We start from the raw sequence: 26,786 nt of genomic DNA, 5'->3' as shown, positions 1-26,786 counted from the left end.
TGTATTACGGATTATAATCTTTGGTAATCTTTTTACTTAATGCTTCGTTATTACTGCAGCTTTACATGGGTGCTTTGAAACCAGCTTCTACATACACTTTTGCTTATTGAGGGATTTGTTACCTACCTTCAGCCAGCAGACGTTTGCACCCACAAATGAGATCCCAAATAGCCGGGCCGTACGTGTGTTCAAAATGGCCAGTTTCTAATCCGAATGACTAGGAGAGGCAACAAATAGTGTCGGTCCATTTTAGGAGGCAATGTGAAAAGTGTATAAATCAAAGAAATATCAAATGAAGCAGGGTTTGGCGCCAAACACTGAAATCTAGTGTGTTTAAAATTGGTTCAGAAACAAATTTTTCTCTGAGAGACCACGGAGCTATGGGGCTGGATGGGCTCTACCCCAATCAATAATTTCTCCTGGAAACCTTTTTTTTTTTGGCTTTGGCAAATGGTCTTCTGATCTTCCGTTGATTGGTGTGCATGAACTTTTTTTCATTTACACCCCCCACACCCCCATAAGTTTTCTAATGGTCCGTCCCTTAATGCTTCGTTGTTATTGTCCAAAACATGTTTACTTTGGCAAAGAGATTCAGCATTCCTAGCTGAAGCGCTCTCCTTTCCCAGAGACATTTGCACCTAGGAAATCCCTTGCAGGTCGAGGGGCCATGAAGTGTCTGAATTCAGCAAACTTCATGTCTAAATTTAAGCCACAAACGATCAAAAGGTTTAACGGCAATTAGTTAGCTCGAGCTACTATATTCAATGAACTTTATCAAGCTGGTTATCTCAAACTGCAACAATATAACTCTTGTAAGTTTGAAGTAATGTGCGTGCATACAAAGGAGACCTGTTACGGCCCTAGTTAATCCCGCTAACTGAAAATAACAACAACACTGTACAGATGGCAGTTATTGATTACAAATCCTTATTTATTCCTCAGTCATAGACAAAAGCTGACAACATATATATCTATCAGTAGTAATTATCTAAACAAATGAAAGTTCATGTTTAGGATAGTTGTGCCTTACCATGGTACACAATTAAGCAAGAACGTGAGATATATATTAACATCCTTTTGATAAAGTTATCATTAAAAAGGGGATACCCTCTTTTTCAAATTCCTTCAGTTTTCGCTGGGTTAATATTGCCCAACACATGTTTACTTTGGCAAAAAAAAAAAAAAAGATAAGTCTTTTTCCATTACCAACTTAGCTAAAACGTGCTTATTCCCCAGCTTCATAACGCTGGATTGCGAATTATAATCTTTGGTAATGTCTGTACTTGATGCTTCGTTATTTACACGGCTGCTTTGAAACATGCTCCTACAATTTTCTTTATTGAGGGATTTGTAACATACCTCGAGCCAGCAGACGTTTGCACTCACAAATGAGATCCCCAATAGCTTACAGGTCAACAGGCCTTACGTGTGTTAAAAATGGCCAATTCCTAATCCCAGTGACTAGAAGAACCAACAAAGAGTGCTCCGGGAAACCGTTCTTTTTTTTGGCATTCGCAAAAGGTCTTCTAATCTTTCTGTTAAAAGCTGACAACATATATATCTGTAAGTAGTAATCATCAAAAACAAATGAAAGTTCCTGTTTAGGATTGTTGTGCTTTAACATAGCACACAATAATGCAAGAACGTGAAATATATAACATCCTTTTAATAAAGATATTATTGAAAAGCCGATTCACTTTTTTTTCAAATTCCTACAGTTTTTGCTCGGTAAATATTGCCCAACACATGTTTACTTTGGCAAAAGTGTTTGTTTATTAAGTCAGTTGTTACGCTCCATAAGACATTTGCACCTATAAATTAAATATCTTGCAGATCGAAGGGCCACAAAGTGCCTGAGCTCTGCAGTCTTCGTGCCCAAATGGACTTCATAAAATTTTCCACCTTTGCATTTCTCCTGACACTAGCAATTTCGGTTCCAACTGTGAAAGGTACGCCACTGCTATACTATTTAAATATTATGATTTTTTTCTGTATTTATTCCACAACTAGTGAAAGGGATAATGTAGCCTACGACTGATTTGCTTAACTTTTGCTAGAAAGTTTAAGGGAAAATTCTTCCAGTGCGATTACTCTCTCTTTTTTTTTTTTTCTTTTTTTTTTCCTTTAACAGATTTAGCTCGTCGGAAACGTAACTTTCGAAAGCAAATCAAAACTGAGTTAAAATTAATCCCGCAAGCATTTTTTTTCCCCGTACCCTAAGAGGGCATAATTATTGATAATTACGAAATCAATAAAACCATAAATGTATGACTAGAGTTCTTTGAGAATTTTACAACACGACACGCCCTTTTTTTCCATTCCGTTTGGTAACTAATTGGCAAAATTAGACAGTGGCAAGCCAAGATTCATCGTGATCTTCAGACTTGATTAAACTATTAACAGGAAGTTCTCGACGTTTGCGATGGACCTCTGTTGTTAAGGTAGAAACGAATGATTCATCCAAACTGAACATTTCGTGAGACTGTCAAGTATTATGTCATGTAGAGGATGATTTGGGTCAAACTATTCGATAGAGTAAAAAGCATCTAGTGGTCGAGAAGTCACAATTTTATTCAGGATTCTCGCTTTATTGGAACATCAATTTTTTACTTTCAAAGCCTATTTCATTATAATGCCTTCTTGCCGGTGATTCTTAGGCACTTACAACCTACGGGTTGAAACGATTTACTACTTTAGTTTTTCATCTTTCGATTTCTTTTCTTTCTGCCCTTTTGCATATATACAGGAAAGCTCTAACAATGACATGTAAATGCCGAGCTAAATGTGATAGGAGAGTGGTAAATAAAGTATTTGATTCAAGTTAATGTTCTTGTTGCTCTCCAACAATTATAATTTTTAAGAAACCGTTAGGCTCAGTTTTCATTTATATCCCCTTTCCCGGGCCCTTTACATAAGGACCTACTAAAGCATTCAAAGCAGGCTCCTATCTTATGAGAATCATCGTCATAAAAGCATTGAGGAAAGAAAAAAACTCTAAATGTGGTTAATGATTAGTTTGCTTTGAACTTCATGAGACATCGGGTATTTCCTTCGAAGGGATCTCCTATCAGCTTGGAAAAGTGAACGTTTCACAGACGCGTCAAGGATGGAACTGTAACAGCGGATGTGAGGCGCCGGAGCATTGTACTCTTCCACGCTGCACCAGTGTGCTTTTTCCCCAAACGTTTAGTGGGTCTGGCACTGTAAGTATACATTAAGGGAAAATAATTTTGCTTTAGTTTATAGGGAGTAATCAAATCTCTTGTCAGAGAGTGTCTGTCAGTGTAATTATAAACCACACAGACGCCCTCATGCTCTTAACGATCGAGTTGTAGTGTAGTGTTTATGACGTCGTGTTCAGAAATGCAGGCTTATAAGATAGGCACTTAAGATCCAAGCCAAATTGAGCCTCCAATACTTTTGCAATACTTAGTTGTTCCATTTTTTATCTGTTATTGTCTTTTGTGTTGTTGTTGTTTTTTTTTGTTTTTTTTGTTTTCATCAGGGATCCATTCAAACCAACCTCGCTGAACTAGCTTGGCGCCTCTGACTAAATATTGTTTTAAATAAATAAATAAACAAATAAATAAACGTCAGCAATTCTGTGGAAAAATGAAGTCATATAGGGATTACAGTTATAACATGGAGGTATTCAAAGTCCGAGTTCAGCTAGTGCGTCCATTCTGGATATAAGTGTGATATGACTCCTGGAAAATATATTTGCGACAGTTTTAGTGCAGCCCAGGAATATTTATTAATGCCTGGTACGTAAAATTCCTAGGAATGTTAAAAAATGCGGATATAAACGATGAAAAAGAATATTCGCTGATGTATGCCTTAAAACTGAAATACTTTAGGTTCGAGTATTCGTGTCATTGAGCCATGCAGATGTGACGTCTAAAGTTCATTCACCTACGGCCGTGTGGGCAGAGTCAATAAACACTGCTGGGTTTCAGTTATGTTCGCGTGCACCAGGTTCCACAAATAACACTGGAATAATCAACTGGGTAGCGTTCCAGGACAAACCAATGTTAGCTCATGGAAGCGTCACTTTTAGTGGAATATGGACCACAGAAACCAAATGCCAGAAAGAGGCTTTTTCTCAGGTCAGACAAATAGATTATTGCTAAAATTGGACCCGGATTAACGTTATCGAAGACTAAAACAACTAATAATTAGTCTGCTATTCGAAATTTGTATTGTTGGATAATCAGGTTCAGGAGAGGGTATAGCTCACTCACTCGTTTCGCTCGTATGAGGGCTTAGTGCCGAGACCCACCGACCTCGAAAAGCAGATCATAGCGGAAGGCTGCGAAGTAAATAAATGAGTACATAGGAGCGAGGACTGGAATCCACTGAGACGGAAGTAAATATTTAGGAGTTAGCTCACCACACCGTAGTCCACAACTGCTCCGGCACGATTTTTGATGTGCCAGTGAACTACTTGTTCCAGTTCTGTGCCATTAGTGCACTAATACCGGATAGCGCCAGGGCGCTTTTTCGAGGAAATACAACATTTTATAAAAGTGGTTATGCATACTCCGCTAAGTGTCCCGGGATGTATCTAACAAGGCTTGATTTCGTGTGGTAGTTTTCTCATCCATCATGCTTATTGCCCGTGCGGTTTTATCGTCACAAGAATTTCCCTTGGAAAAACCGTATCGAGTAAACTGACCGTCGCCGAAGAGTATTCCGTAATAAAACTGGCCTTTATAACAGTAAATTAAGGGGCATTCAATAACTTCTGAAAAGGGTGGAGGGCGGTTGCGGGTTCAAATTAGCTTGGGGAAGAACGTTTTCCAAGCCTACCACTGTAATCGAATTTGATTACTAACTTTCGGATTTAAATATAACGCTATCCAGTCGATGCAAGATATTCTGCTCATTCTAGGTTTTTTTACACAGTATTTTTCCTGTTTTTAAAATCATCCTGGACCCCTTATAAATTTAATAGTATACCTCTTAAAAGTTAAGTATGGACTGATGGACTTCTCAAGTTGTTTATTGTTTTAAGTAAATTATAAGTATTTCAATAAGTCAGAGCATGGCTTTTACTCTTGGCTACCTCTTTATTATAGTTATAGTAATCTATCCTACATTTGTTTCTCAGAGCTTTGCTTCTAGGCCACATGTGTTTGTTTCCGTCAAGTATACTCGCAATACAAAACCAAATGATGCCATGTACGTATGGTTAGAAAACGTGAATTCAGGAGGATTTGAGGTCTGCATTAGGGAATTCTTGCCTTTTGATGGAAAACACCAAGATACAGTTGTGGTAAGTGAACTTGAAGTTTTTGGTGCAGTCAAGTCTCCACTTGATCTGATCATCCGTGGGTACTCGGGTAGGTTTGAGGTGAGCATACCGGTTGTTATAAGTTCTTCGGTTTAAAACCATCTCTTATGTACTTAACGCAACTCAGAGACACTTTAACTGACATTCAAGCGCGATAGATCTGTTCCCCGTAGATCAGTCCTCACTCTTGTAAGCATCCTCCTCCTAGAATTGACAGCTTTTGACCAACGATACTTGGCCTTTTGATTGGTCACTGACCGGAGGCTCCACTGTCGTGATCACGTGTGACCCTACGTACAGCAACCTAATTTCCAGGGTCTTTCTATAACACTTTCCAACAGTCACGCTAACATGTGCGAGAATTAAGAAACATTCGCAAACATTAGATTTCATCCGCCTGACCGTCCCTTTGGACACTATATCATAGGTTACATGATAACACCATATGACCCTTCTTTACCGCACAAACATCACAATGGAATTCAATACTGTAGGGTAGCGGTCCGACCACAACATTATAAGGCAGCAGCTAAAATAATAACAGCAACAATATTAATGGCAGTTTTCAAATAGAACAATGTTGAAATGACGAGTGAATTTACGCGCCAACATAAAGTTAATCAACTCTGCGCGCCAGCATTGACTGAAACGGAACGGAAGTAAAAGCAAAGTCGATTGATTTGAACAGTGTTTTTTACAAACTTATCGAAGTAAGCGTGACACGAATTGTGCGCTTTATTGCCGAAAGTGTACTCGTCTCCGGTATTCTGTCTCTTGTAAGTAAAAAAAATGCCAAGTCAGTAGCTTCGTACAGTAAGTGTTGCGTGTCACCGCAGGTTATAACTTTATCACGTAGAAAAAAGAATGACTTGTAAAATCTTGTTATCTTTTTCTGCAGGACTGGTTCGCATTCGTTGGCAATGGAAGTCAACTTAATTTTACAATTACAGGAAAACAATTATTTCCAAACACTGGAAACCCTTCACCGCAAAACAACTACGGCTTCTGTCAGGTGAGAAACTGAAACGTCTCCTTCAAGGCTCAATCCCGCTTTATATTCAACAACAACAGCCTAGGGGGAGTTGGGCGGGGGGGGGGCTTTTTTGCCGTTACTGTCTTATATAGTTTTGTTTTGTTTTGTTTTGTTTTTTTCCACCGTTGTTCTTGGACTGGACCCTTATCTGAAAAGGGGAAGAAAAGGGTGGAGGGGCTGGGGCTAAATAAAATTCTTTAATGCTTCATTAGACAAATATAAAAACAAATGTGTAAAAAAGGGCCCTTTGCGGCAGTTCAAGGCTCAACTTTGTACTTAAACTGCTCTATCATCTGCTACACGCTTACACAAAGTATTCGGCAGCAGCTAGACTATGAATTTCATTAATAGAATCCATCTCGTCTGATGGAGCGGAGGCAAGTAAGGTCCAGTTATTACTCCTTTCGAGGTTTATATATACATTTTTGGCAGACTGGTTGCATATAAGAATTGGGTTTTACTCGACGCTTGAAATTAAATAGAGAAAGTAAGGTATTTAGATTTTAGGAGACCACTTTCTCATTTATTCACTTACTGACCTGCGCCGGGTTGGCTGGGTAACCCAGGGTTAGTACGAAATTAGAATTCAGATATGAAGGCCTGAAAGGTTAATTCAGTTTAATTATTTTTGTCTGTAATTTGATGACTGGATACTTTAAAAAAATGAAAATAATTATCCGAGAAACAAAAGGAAAACAAAAGGAAACCCAGATTTAAATTTAACCTAATAGTCCTTCAAACAACCGGGCCTTGGCTTAATTAATTATTTATCTATTTAAAGGAAGTGCCTTTCAATACAACATTCTACAAATCACCAGTTGTGATTCTTTCGGTGGATCATGGATATGATCGGAAAGTAAAGAGCTTCCTTCTTCCAGAAAACAACATCATATCAGCCTGGTTGGAGGTAGGTTTGAACATCTAAATCCTTTATAGTCACGTGCAAAAGAACATAAACTTGTTTATCCTCTCTTGTCACGTGTAATAAGGGAATGGGGATTCCCCAGAGCTTTGTTGCACCTTTTCATTTTCTTTGTCATATATTATATTAGCATTGATTGATGATTCCCTTTAGTTAGGTGATGCAGGTACCAAGTTTCTTCGAAAGGAAAGGCAGTGAAAACCCAAGAGAGAAAATTTAATGATTTCATTCATAGTTAAAGTTTTAAAGTAGTAGATAAGGCAGGTGAGCCCATAGGCTCTAGTAAATGTTCAAAGGCCATAAGAGTGGCTGTCATGGTATGCCGCATTTCCTCAGGGTGAATACTACGTATCACTTTCTCTATAGGAAGTTGGGCTGGAGTCCATGAAGATTTGTGTTAAAGATCTAAGTGGATCAGGATCGAGTCATGATCCCTTGACGGTCAGCTATGCTGTTACTGGTGGTAGGTGTTTTAATTGAGTTTAACTGAGACTCTCAATTAGACTCAATTACCTGTATATTAAGACAGTGTAAGAAAAAGTATGAGGTAACGGCTCATTCAAAACATTTTCTGATGATATTCAACAACAACTGAAGGAGGCTGAGTGTAAATGATATGAAGAATAAATCATATGAAGATCGAAGGGATCGAGTCTCATGCGGCCTAGATCGATAACACTTGCCTCCATCTTCGTAATTCTTCACTTTAATAAGGTTTTGAATGCCGGCTGGCCAAGGGCAAACCATCTGGCTATTTATAAGCATGGCCGAGGATTTGAACGCGGGACTACCGTGAACAAATTCAGCTAGCGGTCAGAGCGGAACTCAAACTCAGAGCCTCCGAATTGCAAGGCCAACGCTCTAACCGCTCGGCCACGCAGCCGATAGCATCTTCAAATTTGGTCGGTGCCAGTTAGTTATGAAGATAAGTGGGGATTATAGCCGAACAGAAAATGATTAATATACAGAATGAATATGAAATATTATCAGTCATTAAAGTTTCGCAGAACCAAGCAAAAGAGAAGACAAATAACAAAAATTAGTTGAACCCATAAGCAAACAAGTACTTATAACGAGGAAATACCTTACCTTAGTGGAAAACGTAACAATAACTGATAAATTGTTTCTTTGTACACTAGACCGGAACCCATGCCTGAACGTGCATTGCCCTAGATTTGGAGTCTGTAGGACCTACAGTGCACATGACGCTCGGTGTGAGTGTGACGACCAATGCCCCTCATATCAAGATCCCGTATGCACTGCAAATGGAACAACATACGACAACCAATGCTGGCATAAGTTAAGCTATTGCAGAGGACTTGAAAATAATCTCGTCTATCACCCAGGAAGCTGTGAAGGTAACGATATGCCATGTCGGGGGGCGGTATAAAGTTTAGCTATTTCCTGTCTTTCAGTTTAGCACTGGACGTCATAGTTGTTTTTGCCTCCTAAGATGTGCAACGCTCGTAAACGGCCTTATGTTTACTTTCAAATCGAATCAGGGGCAATAACATTTTATACGTTGTTTGATTTTTGTTTATTGTGAACTTCAGGTAACCTTCCGGTGAGGGGATTATAGTTGCTGTTAAGGGTTTTCCTGTCAATACTTGTATTTTAAATTTTCTTTTTTTCCAAAAACTATAGCGGACTGGAACTGCCTCCCTGTGGCCATTGTTTCATCAGCCTCCTTAGAAACTTTTAAATATAGGTTAACAGCTTTTCTTAAATAATAGTTATATATAGTTTATATAGTTTTCTTTATTTAACTTTTATATCATTATTTTATATATTGATATATCTGTATTTTATTCATCTATTTATTTGTTTGTTTTTATTTTTACGGTTGGTGTGATAACCTAACGGTTTTTACCGACCTTATACGTGTAAATGTAAATGTAAATTCGCTTTTAAAAAAAAGCTCTATTCACAAGCCATGCCGTGTGGTTATTATTAGTATCATTAGTGATATATAAAAGAATAGACTTAATAATAGTTGACAAGTAATAATTTTAAGAAAAACCACAACAAACCTTACACTAAAAAGCGTGTTTCTTCAGTTTGGAATAGTGTTAATACAAAGTTGAATTTATAAAAAAAGAAGATAAAATGCTAAATGCGATGTTAGGAATCTATCCTTTTTTAGCTTATTTTTCCTCTTTTTGATCGCATTCACGTAGTTCTTTACTTGCAATTAAAACTATTTAAAAAATAATGGTTTAGAATATTCCCCAATTCTCAGATAACTTTTACAGCGATTATCTATTGTCTTGATTTCTGCCTTCTACAGTGTAGTGCATTTTTAATTTGTCCTTTGTCTTTTACGATCAAGTTCAAAGTTAATTTGAAGAAAGTTTAGCCAGTTATTTTACATGAAGAAGCTTTAATAACACCTTCTGTGGATCAACAAACGGACATGATGTTTTCAATCTATAAATTTGATTAGTACTTTTCTCGCTGTTATTGTAAGAATTCCGTCTAGGATCCGGTTCGTTGTACTTTTTATATATAGCACTTCTTGATTTATAAGAACTGGATCATCCAAGCTTGAAGGTGAAATTTAAGAAAGAAAATCGTTTTCTTAATAACTCAATGGTTCTAGGCCATCCCAGTCATTATCAAAAGGAGGTGCCATAACGTTTTTAGAAAGTGGATTGTAGCAAACCTGCAGTAAAGTTCGTAATTAGAACAAAAACAATAAAATTAAAACAATTTTAAAGAAAGAAGTGATCATGTATCTCCTTTGTTAAAAAAAACAACAACAACAACCTGACCTGCCCATTCCTTCCCAAAAAGCTCTTTCTAGAAATTTTCACTAAGCAGGCCAGATGGTTTGTTGGCTAATATAAAAAAATGGGTATATAGCACTGAAATTAGAGAGAATTACAATAATACAAGTGAGAGAAAAGTAGAGTCAGCTCCAGGGGAATAAAATAAAACAGAGTCAGTAAAATTTGAGCAGTTGTCTTTTCCTCAAGAGCTTGCTAGTCCCCAACAAAAAGCCATTCAACGAAAATAACACAAAAAATTATTTTCTAACAGGTTTCCCAATTCTTCGGGGCCGTGTAGATCTTCTCCACGTTCCAAAATGGTCAGATTCTAACTGTCAGACTGTTGCGTTCCCTCCATACCGGTTTTATCCGGATAAACAAGTTCATGTCCAAATAACCGTCAATCACATGAAGCTGAATGACTCTGTGACAGTCCACGACGCTGTTACTTCGTGGATAGAAAGTATCAGCACAAACAATTTCACACTCTGTGTCATGCAATCGGGGAGAAAAGAAGAAAGCACTAATCCATTTGCCACTATTGACTGGATGGCTTATCAAGGAGCACCAACCGAAGGATTGACGGGTACGGTTCAGTTGCAGAAATGGTGGTCTGGGACTAAATGCGCAGATGTAACGTTTCCTAAGGTGAGGACTGGAAAGTGTCTTTATTCAGCAAATTGACTCTATAATACATAAAGCTCTGGTCTAAATTTCCTTAACAATTTTCCGGGGGATTCCGGATTTCCGGAGTATGTAATTTTGCGCAAGTCTGTCCTAAACAGGGTATACAAAGAGAACTGTAGCCATCCCCGTGAACTAGCTCGATTGGTTATTTTTGTGGTTACAGTTGCCATAGAAACTGTAATCACCAAGCTATCGTTTTGGTACGTAAGTACCTAATCTGGAGGCCAGTTCGCACACTGCAGAGTTTATCAGTCTTTAGCTGTTGTATGCATATTATATCTTTTTTTATAAATAATGCTACCTTTACTTTTTGTTCTTGTATTTTTGTGGTTGAGGTTTCCATATATTCTTTAATCACGATGTTATGAATTGTAATATGTCATGGATTTGTGGCGAAGTAACTTTGGGCGTCAGAAAAGATGACAGATATCATCACAAGCGCACAGCAGACATAAAAACTGAAACCATACGCACTGACTCTTGAGCAATTTTTGGAAAATGGAGGTGACCAACAGGAATAAAAAAAGCTCACCATTTTCTGCTTTACTAATGGATAATAACGTATAAGTAAGGTATTACATCAGTTTCTTCTAGAAACATTAATAATTTAAAAGTAAAACAAATTACCTTTTATTGCTCAGATTGCTTTCAACCGACTGTGTTTTGACTTTTTTTACCGTTTCTGCAGGACAAGTTTCCTGATGCGCCAGTGGTCCTTGTGACATCAGAGCACCTGAAGACTGGTAAAGAGTATGATGCTGCTCTCATCTGGACCGAAGATGTAACCAAGGACTCATTAAAAGTCTGTCTTCGTGAAATGCAAAACTTTGACGGTAGACACGAGGATATCAGTGTGGTATGTACTTACTGTAAGGACTGTGTTTGCTGCTATTTAATAATAAAAATCACTCGAGATATGATTACCGGGTAGCTGTTTAGACATGAGGCGATACTTACAAAAATTGCTCACTGGAAGAATAAAGGGTCAACAACCGGTTTCTTCCCTCTTCGCGTTCACGCAGCGCCTAAGTGGACTTTGTGTCCTTTCCATGATGCCTGCATGACAGAGCATGACAGGAGGAAAAACTGACAAAAAGGCAAGATTCAAGTTGACCCTCCCCCCTACTCCCTCTGAAAAAAAAAATACATGATTCGAATTCAATCAATCAATCAACTTTATTTAAACACGGTAAATGGCTCAGCAAGCTGGTTTTCAGACATACCGTTTGATAATTACAAGTTATAAAAATTAAGAGTAGTGATTAACTACAATTTTATCTGTTCTATCGACTCTCATAAACATGACTATCTAGTTTGTATGGTAAGCAAGACTAATAATACTAGTAAAAATAGGAAAAAAATGTAAATGCAACATAATAACAAAAGATGAGTCATAAAGAAATAAGATAAAAACATGATAAAAACTTCTTATTAGCCGAGTTTTCGGTCCGTACTGTAAATTACGGAGTCGACCGAGTCTTTTCCATCGATTTATGACCCAAGCGCGAAGCGCGCGGGCCATAAATCGATGGAAAAAAACGAGGATCCGTAATTTACAGTACGGACCGAAAAAAACGAGGCTAATAAGATGTTTATTATATGGCTTCTTCCTATTTGGGAGACCGGAAACAAGTGCAGGACACACTATTTGACAGTCATTTGACAGGCGTCAAAAAGAAAGTTTTTATTGGCGCACGAAAACATAGCACATAACAAAGGCTTTCCGAGAGTCGGGAAGAGGAAGGAACCTCTGCCGACATCCTCGACAATTCATATTGAGCATGCTCCAAATTCAAATTTTCTGCGACGTCAATCAAACCGTGACCGTAGCATCCACTGTGTTTGTCAGCAAATGTAAATGTTAGCGGGAACGTACCGGTTCGTTTTCACCCTTCCGTAGCCGTGTTTTCTCTGGATTTGGAAGCTCTATAGGAACAAATTCACCTTTGGAATCTAATCTTGCCATGTTTCAATGTAAAGAAGATAAAAAAATGTTAGAGCTAAGATAAAAGTTACGGTGCTTTTTAAAAACAAAGCACCTAACCTTCAAACACAAAACACACAAAACGGGTCGAAATCCACCAATCACAAATCACGAGCGACGACCTTTGTTTCCTAAGAGGTTAGCTAAGATACATAAAATGCAAGAAAGCGAAGAAAGCGCCGATTTTGATTGACGTCGTAGAAAAACACAAAATCCAAAGACGTTTTTGGCATCGCAAGTCGGGTGTTATCCACAAACAGCTCTAAAAGCATCGATCATTAAAATGCAACATGGATTCTGTAGCCTCATGATCGTATTTTGAATTAAGGTTATATCAGACACAGTAGAATAAGCAAAGATATTGTTTCTTAAATATTTTTATTCAAAACCCATTTGTTAATCCTTCCAAAAACTTCGCGTAACATGACTTACTGGATCGTGGATCGGTTCACGCAAGTAAAATCGGCTAAGTACATGGTTAAATCCAAAACAAAATCCATCTCGAATCTGGGTACATTTTCCAATTTTCTAAAACTGAACGTTCAATCTATAATTTTCTCAAAATTCCCGCATGAAATTGAAGCGACAGCTATATGTTTTGTTATGGAGCGTGGGCGCAGAAAGAGTCAGCAAAATTCCAGAATATGCGTGCGTGCACAGATAAAACTGGTTTATCCAGTATAAAACTTATCTGACTCATCCAAAAAGCTGGATGATCGGCAGATCAAAGGAACTTGAAGATGTCGGCAGAGTCGCCTCCTCTTTCCCGACTTATCTAGGAAAGATCGAAGCGACTCTGCTAGCAGGGTATCCGTTTGTCCTTGTAAAAAAAAAAAAACACTGCAAAAGGCAAAGAGCTTTTCAAGGTAAGTTTGTTGTCATTAAATGTCGAAGGATTCGCTCGTTAATTGTTTTTGGGAAAACCTCTCTTTCTGCCAATTCATTCTCGTCTTTAATTGTGATCTGCGTTAAAATTTTCAAACACTGACTAGAATTCTCTTCCTCGGTAAGGTTACGATTTAGTTTCTACATCAGCTTCGATCTCATTAAAACAAAGCTAGGGTAAAATTTGGAAAGGCAAAGTCAACATCCCAGTCCTCAGGGTTTACAGACACATTTTCAAGTTTATTCGATCAAAACTAAGAGCACTGTAAGTATTCACTCGACAATTGATTTGACAATTGGTTCCAAGCCATTACACCCCGATAAGAAAATGAACGCTTAAGAAAATTTGTTTTAGGTAGTGGTAGTTGGAAATCATAGTTAGAACCCCTCAAATTATAGTCGTGAATTTCAGAGGTTCTATGAAACCGCTCCCGAAGGTTCGTCGGACAATTATTGTTGAATACTTTAAACATCGTAACTAATAAGTGCCTTCCTTCTTTCCTTCTTCTTTCTTCTAAGTTTGACCACTCTAGCGAATTTAGTACATCTGATGATCTGTTAGAAAAATCTGCGCGAGTGATAATCCGTGCTGCTCTATTTTGCAACTCTTGCAATTTGTCAGGACGTGTTTTGGAACAGTCACCCCATACAGCATCACAATAGTCAAAGTAGGGCTGGACAAGTGAATAGAAAAAAGTCTGAAGAGTCTCTTGATTATCGGTTAGTTTTCTAGCTAAGTACAGCATTCGCAAGCCCTTAGAGACTGGATGAAATATGTTTGATCTGATTATCCCAGGTTAGCATTTCATCAATATGAACCCCAAATAACTTAGTAGAAGGTTTATGTTCAATAGGTCTATTATCAAACTCTAGATTCATGAGCTTGGCATTTGCCAAGTTTTGCCGAGAGCCAATTGTCATATAACTAGTTTTGCAAGTATTGCAACTCAATTTGTTTATTATTATTATGTGCTGCAGTTAAGTCACTATTTAAAGAACATTCAATTTATGTATCATCGGCAAACATACCAGGTGTTGTATGCCGTAGACATTTGGGAGAATCGTTTATATAAATTATGAACAATAGTGGTCCAAGTAAAGAGCCTTGGGGAATGCCACATGACACATATTGTTCTATGGACAAGACTCCATTTACATAACATCTCTGTGTTCTGTCAGTCAAATATGATTTAAGAAACTTAACAGCATTGCTTTCGACACCATAACAGCACAACTTACGTAGTAAGATGTTATGGTCAACAGTGGCGAAGGCTTTCTTTAAGTCAATAAATACATTAAGCTAACCATTAAGTTTACCAGCAACGCTTTCCAAACTAAAATGTGTTTTTCCAAACGTGTAATTTTCCGTCAGCCTCATGGAAATTCCTCTAAGTCTATTCTTCACTCATTGTAGATCTTGTATTCCCAACAACAACAAAACTAAAGAAGTAAAAAATGTATTTATTTCACCAGGTAATTTTTACAGGCAGTATTATTCATAAGTAAACATTCTGCATGAACTAAATGCAAAAATTTTGCATCTGGGAAACTGGATACAAAATACCTAAAATCGACTGCATCAAGCTAGGGTGCAAAAATTCTGCATCTGGAAACTGGATACTAAATACCTAATATCTACTGCACCAAGCTTTATAAACAAAAATTCTGCATCTGAAAACTGGATACAAAATACCTAAAATCGACTGCATCTAGCTAAGATGTAAAAATTTTGCAACTGGGAAACTGGATACAAAATACCCAAAATCGACCGCATCAGGCTACGATGCAAAAATTCTGCATCTGAGAAACTGGAAGCAAAATACCTAAAATTGACTGCATCAAGCCAAGATGCAAAAATTCTGCATCGGGAAACTGGATACAATATACGTAAAACCAGCTTCATCAAGATAAAATGGAAAAAAAATTTGAGAAAAGCAATTTTACAGCCTCTCACTTTTGGTAAACTAGGGAATTAAAGGTTTGAGTTAGGTGGATTCAAGGCACTGTTACTTACACAATTCTTACTAAGATCATTATCCTGGTTCAATGATTTGTCATTTGTCTTACTTGGCTCAAGTAATTGGTCCGCATAGTGGTATGGTTCAAAGGTTTGCGTACTCGGAAGTGGTCCCGTCGAAAACCCGTTGCCAGTTTTGTTCGAATTTGCAGGTTATACGACTGTTACTTAGTGTTGGTGGCATAACTATTGTTGTTATAAATAAAGAAAGATGGTTGATTTTAAGTTTCGTGAAGAAAATAATGAGAAGCGTTGTGATCAACATGTCACGAGCACGGGACAAAAGAAACAATCTGAGTCCCCGAGAGGAATTGAACCTGAGACCTTCCGTTCACCGCTCAGATATTCTAACCACTGAGCTACGATGGGCTTGTGGCGAGCTGGGCCATATACAAATACATCATACGAACCTTGAAAATGGCTTAGCTCGCACGAGTCCTTCGTAGCTCAGCCGGTTAGAACATCCGACCGGTGCACGGAAGGTCACAGGTTCAATTCCTGTTGGGGACTCAGATTTTTTCTTTGTTCCGTGCTTGTGACGGGTTGATCACATCACTTATCATGACTATTGTTGTTTCCCGTTATTACAGAACTGGTTTGCCTTCTCAAATTTGCACAAGCCCCTTTTCACCGAACATGGCTACATACCGTTTCCAAATAAGAACCCGCCATTGGACGAAATGAACAACGCATACTGCAAGGTAAGAATAGCACTTAACAAAATTACACTAACAAAATTACACGTTTGCTAGTAGACGTTTGCTCAGGTTCCTTTCACCTTCTCGGTAATGTTTTTTTTTTTCTTTTTGCATATTCGAGGCAAACGGATGCAGGTGCAAGCAGATGCAGATTAATGATTAAATAAATATACAATTCCAAACGTCTGATGCTCCAACAATTCCTTCATCACAAATCAAATCAACAGATTATAACTTTTATTGTTCACCAATAGTAGTTATGCTTCAGCAAAGATATGCCTCGTTAGTGTCTTCCTCAGTCCTCCCCTGTCTTCTCTTTATTAATATGTATAAGTGTCTTCCTGCATACTAATTAAGTGCCTTTCTCTATATATAATGAATTGGATAGGTTCACTAATGAGCATCTCTCTACTACAATAGAAACATTAGGCTTACCTAGACTTGCCCGGTCTCTTTTAACCCTGATTGGCTCATGTAGAATCTTCCTATCTTCCAAATAATTAATTAGCGTGGAGGATCGCACTTTTTCCCTTGGTTATAACAATGGGTGACGTCATGGACCCGACCCATATGCATATTAATAAAGGGAAGGAACTTAATTAGTATACGGGAAGTCCAAGGGAAGTCCAGAATGAGGCTTATCTTTGCTGAAGCATAACTACTATCAATAGACAGTATTTTAAACATTGACTGTATGTTTGTTTGTAGTTCGTTTTATTCACGAGAACTTATAACTCGACTCCGACGGTACTTGTCTCCGTTAATCACAGCACTACAGTATCTGGGAATTCAGCACCGATTCACAATGGAATTACCGCATGGATTGAGGTAAAATTCTCCCAGAGCCTACCGACAAACTAACTCGTTTATTATGTATGATTTGTGAAAATTCTGAAGTTCCTTTCTTAACATTATACAGTGTTTTTTTTTTTTTTGTACAAATTGACGTTGCTGATCCTTTCACATTTATTTTCGTGTATAACAAGTCGAACAAGAAAATTTAAGACTACTTTCAACTTAGCTCAAGAATCAGCTTCAGTTTTAATTGTGTCAAGTTTGTGTTTTCAGAACATGAATACCTCTGGATTCAGAGCATGTGTGAAAGAATTATACGCGACCAGATATGATCCCTTGTCTGTCAGTTATGTTGTACTCACAGGTCTGTAATCACTATTTCATCTAAGGATAACGACTCTTTTTGTAGGCGCCGATTTTCATGATCGCTCGTGAAAATCGCCCGATTTCCAAAAAGAAAATTGGTGAAGGTAAAAGGCGGAATGGTTTTGCGGAATAGCATAATTACAGTGTATGTGAAATGCATGCAGAACGACTCAAGAATATACTGACATATATAGCAAAGAGCTAGTTTTCATGTTTCTCAGGACTCACCCGTGAGACTCAGACAAACATTCGAGCGTTTAGTGGAAGCTGAAAGCTTGACGAAAGCAAAGTTTCGTTTTGGCAGGCTATTTTAGCGGTTTCATATTATTTACTTATATGGTCAAGCATTCTGATGGAGTAAATTAAATACAGCATTTATCATGTTCGTGCAATGCAGAAAACAACGTACGTTGTTTTAAAGTTTTGTATGAAAATCTGATTTCAGCTAATACAATGTTTTCCCGTGTAGTTTTTCGAAAGCAGCGATTGCTCTCTTTGCTGGTCGATTAACGGTTGTTTCAGTGAAAATTCGACGATCGAAGGTAATGCGAGAAACAGTATGCATGTATTAGAGCACTGACAAAAAACGAAAGGTTCAAATGAAGAGTTTGTCAAAAAAGACACTATACGCAATGGCTCCCAGAAAGTGAGCACTAAGAGTCATGGAAAACAAATGAAAAAGAAAGATGATTTTGCTATTAACTAGGTTTATGATGATCACATTAAAAAATAGCACTGAGTAATTCACAAAGTGTGGAGTAAGTCAAACAAGTATCATGCCTTAAAAAATTACTTTGCAGAAGCTTATTTTACCAGACAAAAGCTGACCAAAATTTTAAAATTATTTCCACAAGGAGCAATGGATGAAACGGAAGGCGGTGACCCGGTCTCCCACGGTAGTTAGTGTAAAGATCGCAAGACTAAACTCAAGGACATGGTTATTAACGGAATTTTATAGTCTACGAGTCTTTCACACATTTGGTGAAATATAAAACGCCATTTACCTTCTTGCTCCGAGCAACGATTGCTTTGACCCGGCATGAACTTCAAATCCTCGCGCTTAAATGAATTTTTATCAGACCGGCTGCTCCTTCCATTTTGCCCCAAAAAAGCCAAGAGTGCTCTTACCACTAACATTCAGTATAATTATGCCATTCTGCAACTGTCATGCCACATGCCATTCCTCAAGTTCACCCCGCGCATTGTATCCTCACCGAAGGAAAATGGGGAATAACCTTGTCTAGACAAAACTTTCGACGATTTTCGCATCATTCTCGTTTATTTGAGCATTAAAAAAGCGCTATAAATAAACAAAAGCTATTAATCAACCAATTTATACACCCTTAGCTTAAGGGCTATTTACATGATACCAGAATGACTTTCATTTTGGAAAGAGTTTATTCCATCTCCTTATATTTCCCTGTATTTGTTTACATGACATCGAAACGACATTTTGTTCCCGGACAAGCCGTTCCGGAATAAGTTCATTCCAGTTTTGATTAAAAATTAAATTCTCGTTCTGGTTCGAATTTTCATTTTTTTTTTTTTTTAAACGAACTTTATTCTGGATTGAAAATCGCAAATCGTGTAGTCTGGAGCGAGTGGCGCATGCGTAACTGATCTGGCGCGAAAACCTGCTCCGTTCGATTTTATCATGTGAATACAGTATGAACTTCATTCTGGAACAAAACCCATTCCGGAGTGAAAGTAATTACGGCATCACAGAAACGGTCCCTTAGCTGGGCGCATTATGTATTTTGCAGATATCTGTGAGCCTGGTTGGACCTATTTCAAAGGCTTTTGCTACTTAACAAGTAAGACTTGTCAAAACTGGACCACCGCACGGGATAAATGCCGACAAGAAAACGCGTTTCTTGTTGATGTCCAAAACAACGAAGAAAATGTATTTTTACAGCATCTTCACAATGGAAAAAAGTCCTGGCTGGGATTCAATGACATTTTCACAGAGGGTTCCTTTACTTGGATAGATGATGGTACCGGGAACTTTACAGCTTGGGCCAAAAACCAACCAAACAACTTTCGGGATGAAGACTGTGTGCATGCACTGGGTGTTGAATACAAATACAAATGGAATGACGTTAAATGCAGTGACTGTCATCAGTATACTTGCAAGAAAGGTAGCATATGAAAAATTAAATAAATGGTGCATTTTGGTGCAAGGTGCATTTTGTCATGTGTGGGTGGCTGGGTGAATGAATAAATGAATTAAATGATCTGATGATTTTCACATTACCTATAAAACACGCTGTTTACCTTGAAAACTTTGCATAACGATATTTTCCAATTTCTCAGGTATTATAAAGACAATACTTTTACAAACATTTTTTGGGGGGGAGGGAGATAAACAAGGTGTGTAATGGTCATTGTGAAAATCATGGACAATAATAAATTAATCGAATTGATCTCTGAAACAACATGTGCATTGTACTTTGTTTAATTTTTGTCTAAGAAGTAGTCTTCTTCTTTTCTTTTTTTTTTTTTTAACAGATTTCAATGAGTGCAGCAGGGACAACTATTACTGTCATCAGGCCGCCAGCTGCACAAATTATCGAGGGTCATTCAACTGCACTTGCAACAGAGGCCTCCTTGGGGACGGCTTTGATTGTGTCAAGAATTGTACGTATAGTTTCTTCCTTTTTATATGGAGGGAAAAAACTAAAACAGCTTAAATTGATTTATGGGCGGTTCCATCCTCACAAAGGAGGATAGAAGGGCAAATTGCCAGACAGTGTTTTTTTAAAGACTTTTTAAAATTATTATTCCTATAAAACATTTCTCTATTTCTGAGAACCTGCGTAATTTTTCATATCATACGAAAGCCCAATTCAATAACTGATTCATTATTCATTCAAAATGTCTAACTATTTCTAAGCTCTTGACAAACTTACATCCTCGTAAACTTTCTTCAAAACAGTTACCTTTCTCTCAAACTCGCAGTTTCAGAATACGCAAGATACTCCTCAAAAAGCTGAAAAAGAAGATAACAACCGTCAAACATTTTTTTCTGCGTATTTTTGCTTTAACTCTGTTCAGTTTTAGTCACTAATGGAGCTATTTCGTCTTCGGACATCCGTAAACTCTTTAGCCATCTTCTGTTTGAGTTCCAGTGCGCCGATGCCTTGAAACGAGGTCACAAAAAAATATCAGTGGCCATATACCATCGTCTCGAACATTTTTTTTTGGGCGAACATTTTTGTAACAGTGAAACCTCTGTGTTGCCTGAGGATCTTACAGGGGTACCCAACGACGGTCTCCTACTAAATTGAAAACACTTTTCGGGCTATCCAGAGTCAGTACTGTTAGATCTCGGGGGCACCCAACGAGAACATGGTTCAAAACTACATAAAAATAGCATTGTTAAACGTATTTTAGTATTTAAATGGTAGATATAGCCATAGTTTTATCCCCTTAAAATTTTTCATCTGTTCGGATTTCCTAGCTGAAAATTCTAGGTGACCTTTTTAGGGTAAAAATCCGTTAAAAATGGGCAATTATACCATTTTTAAAATGTTGGAAAATCCTAGGAGAGGCAGGCAAGCAAGAAATTTTACAACAAATGTTCCGAAAATTCTAGATCTCAAATCGACTTCCGAACAGATATTTTCCGAAAATTGACGTTGGGTGCCCCTGAGATCTCTAGAAATGCATTCTAAGCGGCGCTATAAAACTTGTATCTGTTCGTTCATCATATGGAAACTTGAGTCTTTTCGAAGTTACAGAGGCTTCAGTGCTATTTTCCTCAAAATTTAACGCAATTTAACGCATTAAGAAAGTGATAATTTTTCTGATTGCTCTCTCCATCATGGTTTCCTTTTTGCTACGAAAAACAACCTAACCTACTTGAAGGCAGTGAAATGTAAAAAAAAAAAAAACTTTAGAAAATTTATTAGATAAGCTTCGAAAATTGAACATGAATGGAACGGTCATCTAGAAAGTTTTACCCGGCCTCAAGTAATAGGCAACATCTGCTCCTCTCGCAAACGTTTATCAAATTTTTGCTGTTGCCGGTCTTTGGTGTTAATTAAAAAGGGTCGCTTTGATTACAACTGAAAGCTGTTCGGGTATATCAGAAGCCTTTCTATGTACAGGAGCATTGTTATTCTCTCTATTTTGTTGAAGCTTTTCAGCAGTTTTTTGCCTCTCACTTAGCCCCCTGGGTCAAGTGTATCCTTTTTCCATCAACTAAAACGGAGGCTTGTTCTGGTACTCAATGAGCGCTGTCTCTGGTGCTGGAGGCCGGATCTGAAGGTCTCTAAAAGAACGATGCGGTTCTTAACGAATGATAAGAAAAGGTGAGATAGTTTACAAGGCGTGCAAGCTTATTGAACATCTCTTATGTCGAAGAATCAGCTTTAGGATTGTGCTCAAATATTTGTGGTCAATATAATTATGATTTTATTGTTCTTGGTACGTGTATGACCTTTTGTCTAACAACAAGAACGCTGTTAAAAAAAGCCGCGAGTCTCGCTTGTATGTAGATTACCGGTAGATAAGAAATGAAGAGGCGACTAATCCTACACGAAAAATGATTTCCTCGCTACAAGTTTTTCACTTCCTACTTTATCGACGGTCGAGTATTCTTCAGGTTATTTACTTTTCATATCGTATTCTACGATGATTGAGAACGGGCGTATAAATACACGAAAATTAATTGGAGAGAAATTACATCATCGCCAGAGACCAAAAACGTGATGAACATGGCGCGTCATAATCAACGAAAATAAACCGCGTGCTTATCACAAGAACCACTTACATACAATTAAAGTTTACAACACCGGACCAGTTTATAGCCTCATCAAAGAAATTTTCACTTAAGCATTCATTTGTTCCAAAGTTATCAACGCTTTCAAGCGATAGAATTCGTGGACCGACCAGTTCCGGAAAAGCTCTCCACCTTTCACATCAATATTTCCTAAGCTTTCATCACAAAATAAAGCATGGCGCTATGACACGTCGCGATTCTTATACCCAGTTTCCACGGTCTCCGCTAGGAACACCTGGGACCATCAATCCCCTTTTGGCACGCGCACGCCAAACAAAAAAACAACAGCAACAAAAAGGCTTTCATTTTCTGAGTCTCGCACATAAAGCAAGCTAGACTAATTAGCCACTTTCTTTATTGATCGCGACGTTTCGATGTTTTCCTGAGACGAAAATTTTTTTCCGGTTTATTTGCAATTGCTTAAATTGCAATTACCACTGCAACGATCATATCGTCTTTTTAAAATTTGAGACGATAGTGTTGATTTGCAGTGCAACGGGAAACAAGGTCAGGTTTTTCGACTATTGTTATATTTGTATTGAGTTTAAGGCATTGTAGCGCCTTTTATGGAAACATTCCATAAGTTCGTGCGGGATAGAAGCTAGCAAAGTGGAGCTCTTAATCAAAATTTAGCTTTTAACCTACGCGATGACGTTCCAGATGCCTCATGTGGAAAGCTAGAAAATAGGCACCGCCGTTATAAATGTAGCTACAGACATTCGAAAAGAATTTTGAAAAAAAAAAGATGCCTGATTCTGTATCTCTTTTTTCTTTTTATGTGCCGTACTTAATCGAGGGTGGGGCTTTTATACTGCTAAAAAAAAATAAAAGCTTTTTTGGAACGATGCTAAACAATTCTGCAACACGCCTCAATAAGTAATGATTATGAAAATTCACCACACCCTGATATTTACATATTCATGTATGATTAAAAATATCCGTCTTCGTTATTGTTCTTTTTCTTTATAAACAAAACGACTCACAGTGACTCCCATCCAATAATCGGCTCCCGCTAGACTCAGCTTTGAAAGCTTCATTCTCTCCATTAGAAGGGTGCATAAATTACTACCGACGGTGCCTTTTCCGGTGAAAACGCTGTAGCTTATAGAACGTTTATTCATACTTTCAGATCGAGATTGTTTATCGCTGTTAAAATCAGGCCATACTCAGAGTGGAGTATATTCTGTGGACCCAGACGGTAAAGGATCCTTCAATGTATATTGTGACATGCGTACTGATGGTGGAGGGTGGACTGTCTTTCAGAGAAGACAAGATGGCTCGGTAGACTTCTATCGCGGATGGAACGATTACAAATCAGGCTTTGGTCAGCTGACGGCTGAGTTCTGGTTAGGAAACGACAAGATCCAGAGGCTGACGGCCGCTAGACCCTGTTCCTTGCGAGTAGAGCTCGAGGACTGGAACGGAGTAAGAGCATATGCCAAATATGGGAAGTTTAACATTGGCGATGAGCAAGCGAAGTATCGACTTGAAGTGAGTTCATATTCAGGGACGGCGGGAGATACGTTTTCAGCATATCATAATAACATGGCATTTACCACAAAAGACAGAGATAATGACAGATGGGGTGGTAACTGTGCTGTGACATGGACTGGTGCCTGGTGGTACAAATATTGCCACCAGACCAATCTAAACGGAGCATACCTGGGAGACCTGGGACAAACACAGAATTGGAAAGGAGTTGTGTGGGATGGTTTCCGTCCTGGTATCTCTCTTAAATTCACTGAGATGAAACTGAGGCCATCATAATATGAACCCCTAGCAGACTCCACGCTGTTGCGCCCAGTTAAATTGCTTTTCAAGGGAGGGAGATCAAAAGGGAAGGAGATTGGATTGTTAAACTCCACCAGACATAAGGGAGAAGGGGGAAATTCCATTTCATGTTCATACCCTAGCCTTCCCCTTTCACATTAATAAAATGAACTTATACGCTACCGGATTTGTAGACATGATTTTGTGAAGAAAACATGAAGCGAACACAAAAAATCAGGGGTGGTCCAATTTTCGTTGTGGCCTTTCCTTTAAGCAGGGAGATGAAAACGATAAATCACCCCCCTGCACGTGTTATATCGCCACCCACTGAGGAGTATCGTGTTTTTAAAACGGGCCTTAGTAAAATTACGAAAGGGTTGTAGGTAGGCGAGTTGGAAATTTTGTTTCGGCAAGAATTTGAGTTTCCAAGCCTTCTACTGTGATTTTGGTGTGATTGATCCTGGACTGTTTGCAGATTATTTTTTCTCCTCTAAAATCGCTGAATCCCTCCCTCAAAAGTCATATGGTTCTCCCATTTCTTTACAACGCTATATGGTTACACGTTTCAGGGGCACCCATCGAGAATATAGTTCAAAACCACTGAAACATAGCATTGTTAAACGTATTTTAGTATTTAAACGGTACATATAGGCATATTTTTATCCCCTAAAACTTTTCATCTGTTCGGATTTCCTAGCTGAAAGTCTAGTGATCCGAAAATTATAGGGATCAAAACTCACCTCTTCGAAAATTTCAGCCAGAAAAGAGGCTCCCGAAAATTCTAGGTGACCTTTTTAGGGTAAAAATCCGTTAAAAATTGGCAATTATACCATTTTTAGATGTTCAAAAATCCTAGAAGAGGCAGGCAAGCAACAAATTTTACAACAAATGTTCCGAAAATTCTAGATCTCAAATCGTCTTCCGAACAGATATTTTCCGAAAATAGACGTTGGGTGCCCCTGCAGTTTATTGTTTGAAGTTAATTATAAATTAATTAACGGGAGCTTCGGTTTTAGCCTTGACTAAGTCAATTTAGTAAAATCCAACTAGTGGTCTATTATCAATGCTACGTTCTGATTGGTTGAGCTACTACCAGGCTATATGTTATAGCCCACTAGTAGCGAAAAGCGCGGGCTTTTTGGCGGCAAAAAAGGATTAAAGTCTAGCTTTAACTAGCTAAAATTTTTTATTCTCGTTATTTTTGAGCGACTAGTTGGATCTTACTAAATGAATTATTCCTCTCGCCCTCATGGCCTCTGAGTCAATAGGGCTATTGACTCAGAGCCCATTCGGGCTCGAGGAATTATTGTTAAATATTAGCTGTTTAATAATGGCCTACCAATCGACCGGCCATATATATCTATATTTTGAAATGCCGGAATAGCCTTTAACTCAGTAAGTTTGCAACTCCTTTTCGCGAAAATAGCTCGTTTCTTAAAAATTGTGAGATAACTTTTACACTATACAAGATACTCAACAAATCCTATCTTGACTGCAATTCCTCCTTCCGGCACAATACTAGTGAAACTACTTACCCAATACCCTTTCACCAAAAACGTCGTTCAAGTAAACTGATGTGTTTGTGTCAGTTTCCTAAGATGGAACTGACGATTTTTTGGTGGGCAACGATGGAGGGGTGAGGGGGGGGAGTTAAGTGGAATAGTCCATTTTCGAGTTCGCTATGACCGCTGAATTAGAGAAGTGAAGACGCATTTTTTACAGCCTTAGCCTCAATCTGAAGTAATATATTCATAAATTCCATCGAGAAAAAAACCTGTTTATTACTCTGTCTATTGTGTATATTCAAATTTCAAACACTTACTTGCCAAAATTTCTGAATATTTTACTTTACGTCGAGGCTAACCCTGTATGAATGTGTTGTTAATGTTTATATTCAGCGGTAATTTTTAATACGAAACTGGACTATTCTATAGTCGGAACAGACCAGTACCAGTGATATCTGTTGTACGTGCAGATATCTAAATGTAGTAGCTGATAATCAGTAGCTAGGATACCTAGAATGCGTGAGATCTACAGTTTAAAGATTAATGGCAAGAAAAAAAGAAATCCTGATTACGGCGAGAAAAATTCATAGAATTATTCAAGTATGATGCTGGTTTTTTAACTTTTACTGATTTAAATTATCTCATACAGTGTGTGTCTTTTTCTGAAATTATTTTGCATTTATTTAAAAAAAAATAGGAATGAATACAGGAATGAAACCGTTAAAAACCATAGTAGACGTTACCTGAAATAATCAAAAATTATGATTTAAATGTTGTTTATAACTTTGTTATATGAACAAATTATTTGTAATAGGTTAATTACAAAAGTAGTTTTATCGAAATAATTTTTGTGACCATCAAGTTTGTACATTAAACTTTTTCAGTCGATCTGGTTGGCTAGTTAGACCGTAAATGACCTGCGCAAAATGAAAACTGTTCTTCTTAATTGCCACAAATTCTAATTCTAATTATTTTGACATTAATTGGACCGTTCCGAAACAAAAAACACAAAGGAGCTACCACAATGATTATTTGAGCATGGGCGTTTAACGATAACAACTCAACGCCACAAGAACATCATGATACAAGAGAATCGTGATAAACAGTGAGCCTCTGTATGAGTATCCGAGGAAATCAAAGTTGTGACGTTCACTGTAGATGAAAGGAAGATCTTAGACATTAAAAAACAATGAAAATTAGAAAAGAGTATACTGCAGGTGCAGTTACAGAGTTATTGTTCTTGTTTTAATTAGCAATACAAAATGCTAACATCACCCCGA

General features: G+C 37.9%; 1 protein-coding gene across 1 annotated transcript; it reads left to right on the top strand.

Moving 5' to 3' along the window:
- The first annotated feature begins 1,859 nt into the window (after positions 1-1,859).
- On the top strand, positions 1,860-26,394 carry LOC140950400 (uncharacterized). The gene is made up of 16 exons (XM_073399621.1): positions 1,860-1,949; positions 3,058-3,203; positions 3,858-4,106; positions 5,111-5,275; positions 6,192-6,305; positions 7,108-7,233; positions 7,615-7,711; positions 8,388-8,606; positions 10,288-10,664; positions 11,392-11,559; positions 16,180-16,290; positions 16,996-17,115; positions 17,356-17,446; positions 19,212-19,586; positions 19,957-20,085; positions 23,361-26,394. The coding sequence occupies exons 1-16, from the start codon at positions 1,880-1,882 to the stop codon at positions 23,996-23,998; spliced, it is 3,195 nt and encodes a 1,064-aa protein (XP_073255722.1). The 5' UTR covers positions 1,860-1,879; the 3' UTR covers positions 23,999-26,394.
- Positions 26,395-26,786: the final 392 nt, after the last annotated feature.

Source organism: Porites lutea, chromosome 1, assembly GCF_958299795.1.
Source record: "Porites lutea chromosome 1, jaPorLute2.1, whole genome shotgun sequence".
Classification (NCBI taxonomy): domain Eukaryota; kingdom Metazoa; phylum Cnidaria; class Anthozoa; order Scleractinia; family Poritidae; genus Porites; species Porites lutea.
The sequence above is the reverse complement of the archived record's forward strand: the minus strand, read 5'-3'. Positions and strand labels throughout refer to the sequence as shown.

Excerpts from the sequence above, each read along its gene's own strand:
- LOC140950400 (XM_073399621.1), top strand. The coding sequence starts at position 1,880 with ATGGACTTCATAAAATTTTCCACCTTTGCATTTCTCCTGACACTAGCA. Across the intron at positions 11,560-16,179 it reads GACACGAGGATATCAGTGTG|AACTGGTTTGCCTTCTCAAA; the intron begins GTATGTACTTAC and ends CCGTTATTACAG. Across the intron at positions 17,447-19,211 it reads CAGTTATGTTGTACTCACAG|ATATCTGTGAGCCTGGTTGG; the intron begins GTCTGTAATCAC and ends TGTATTTTGCAG.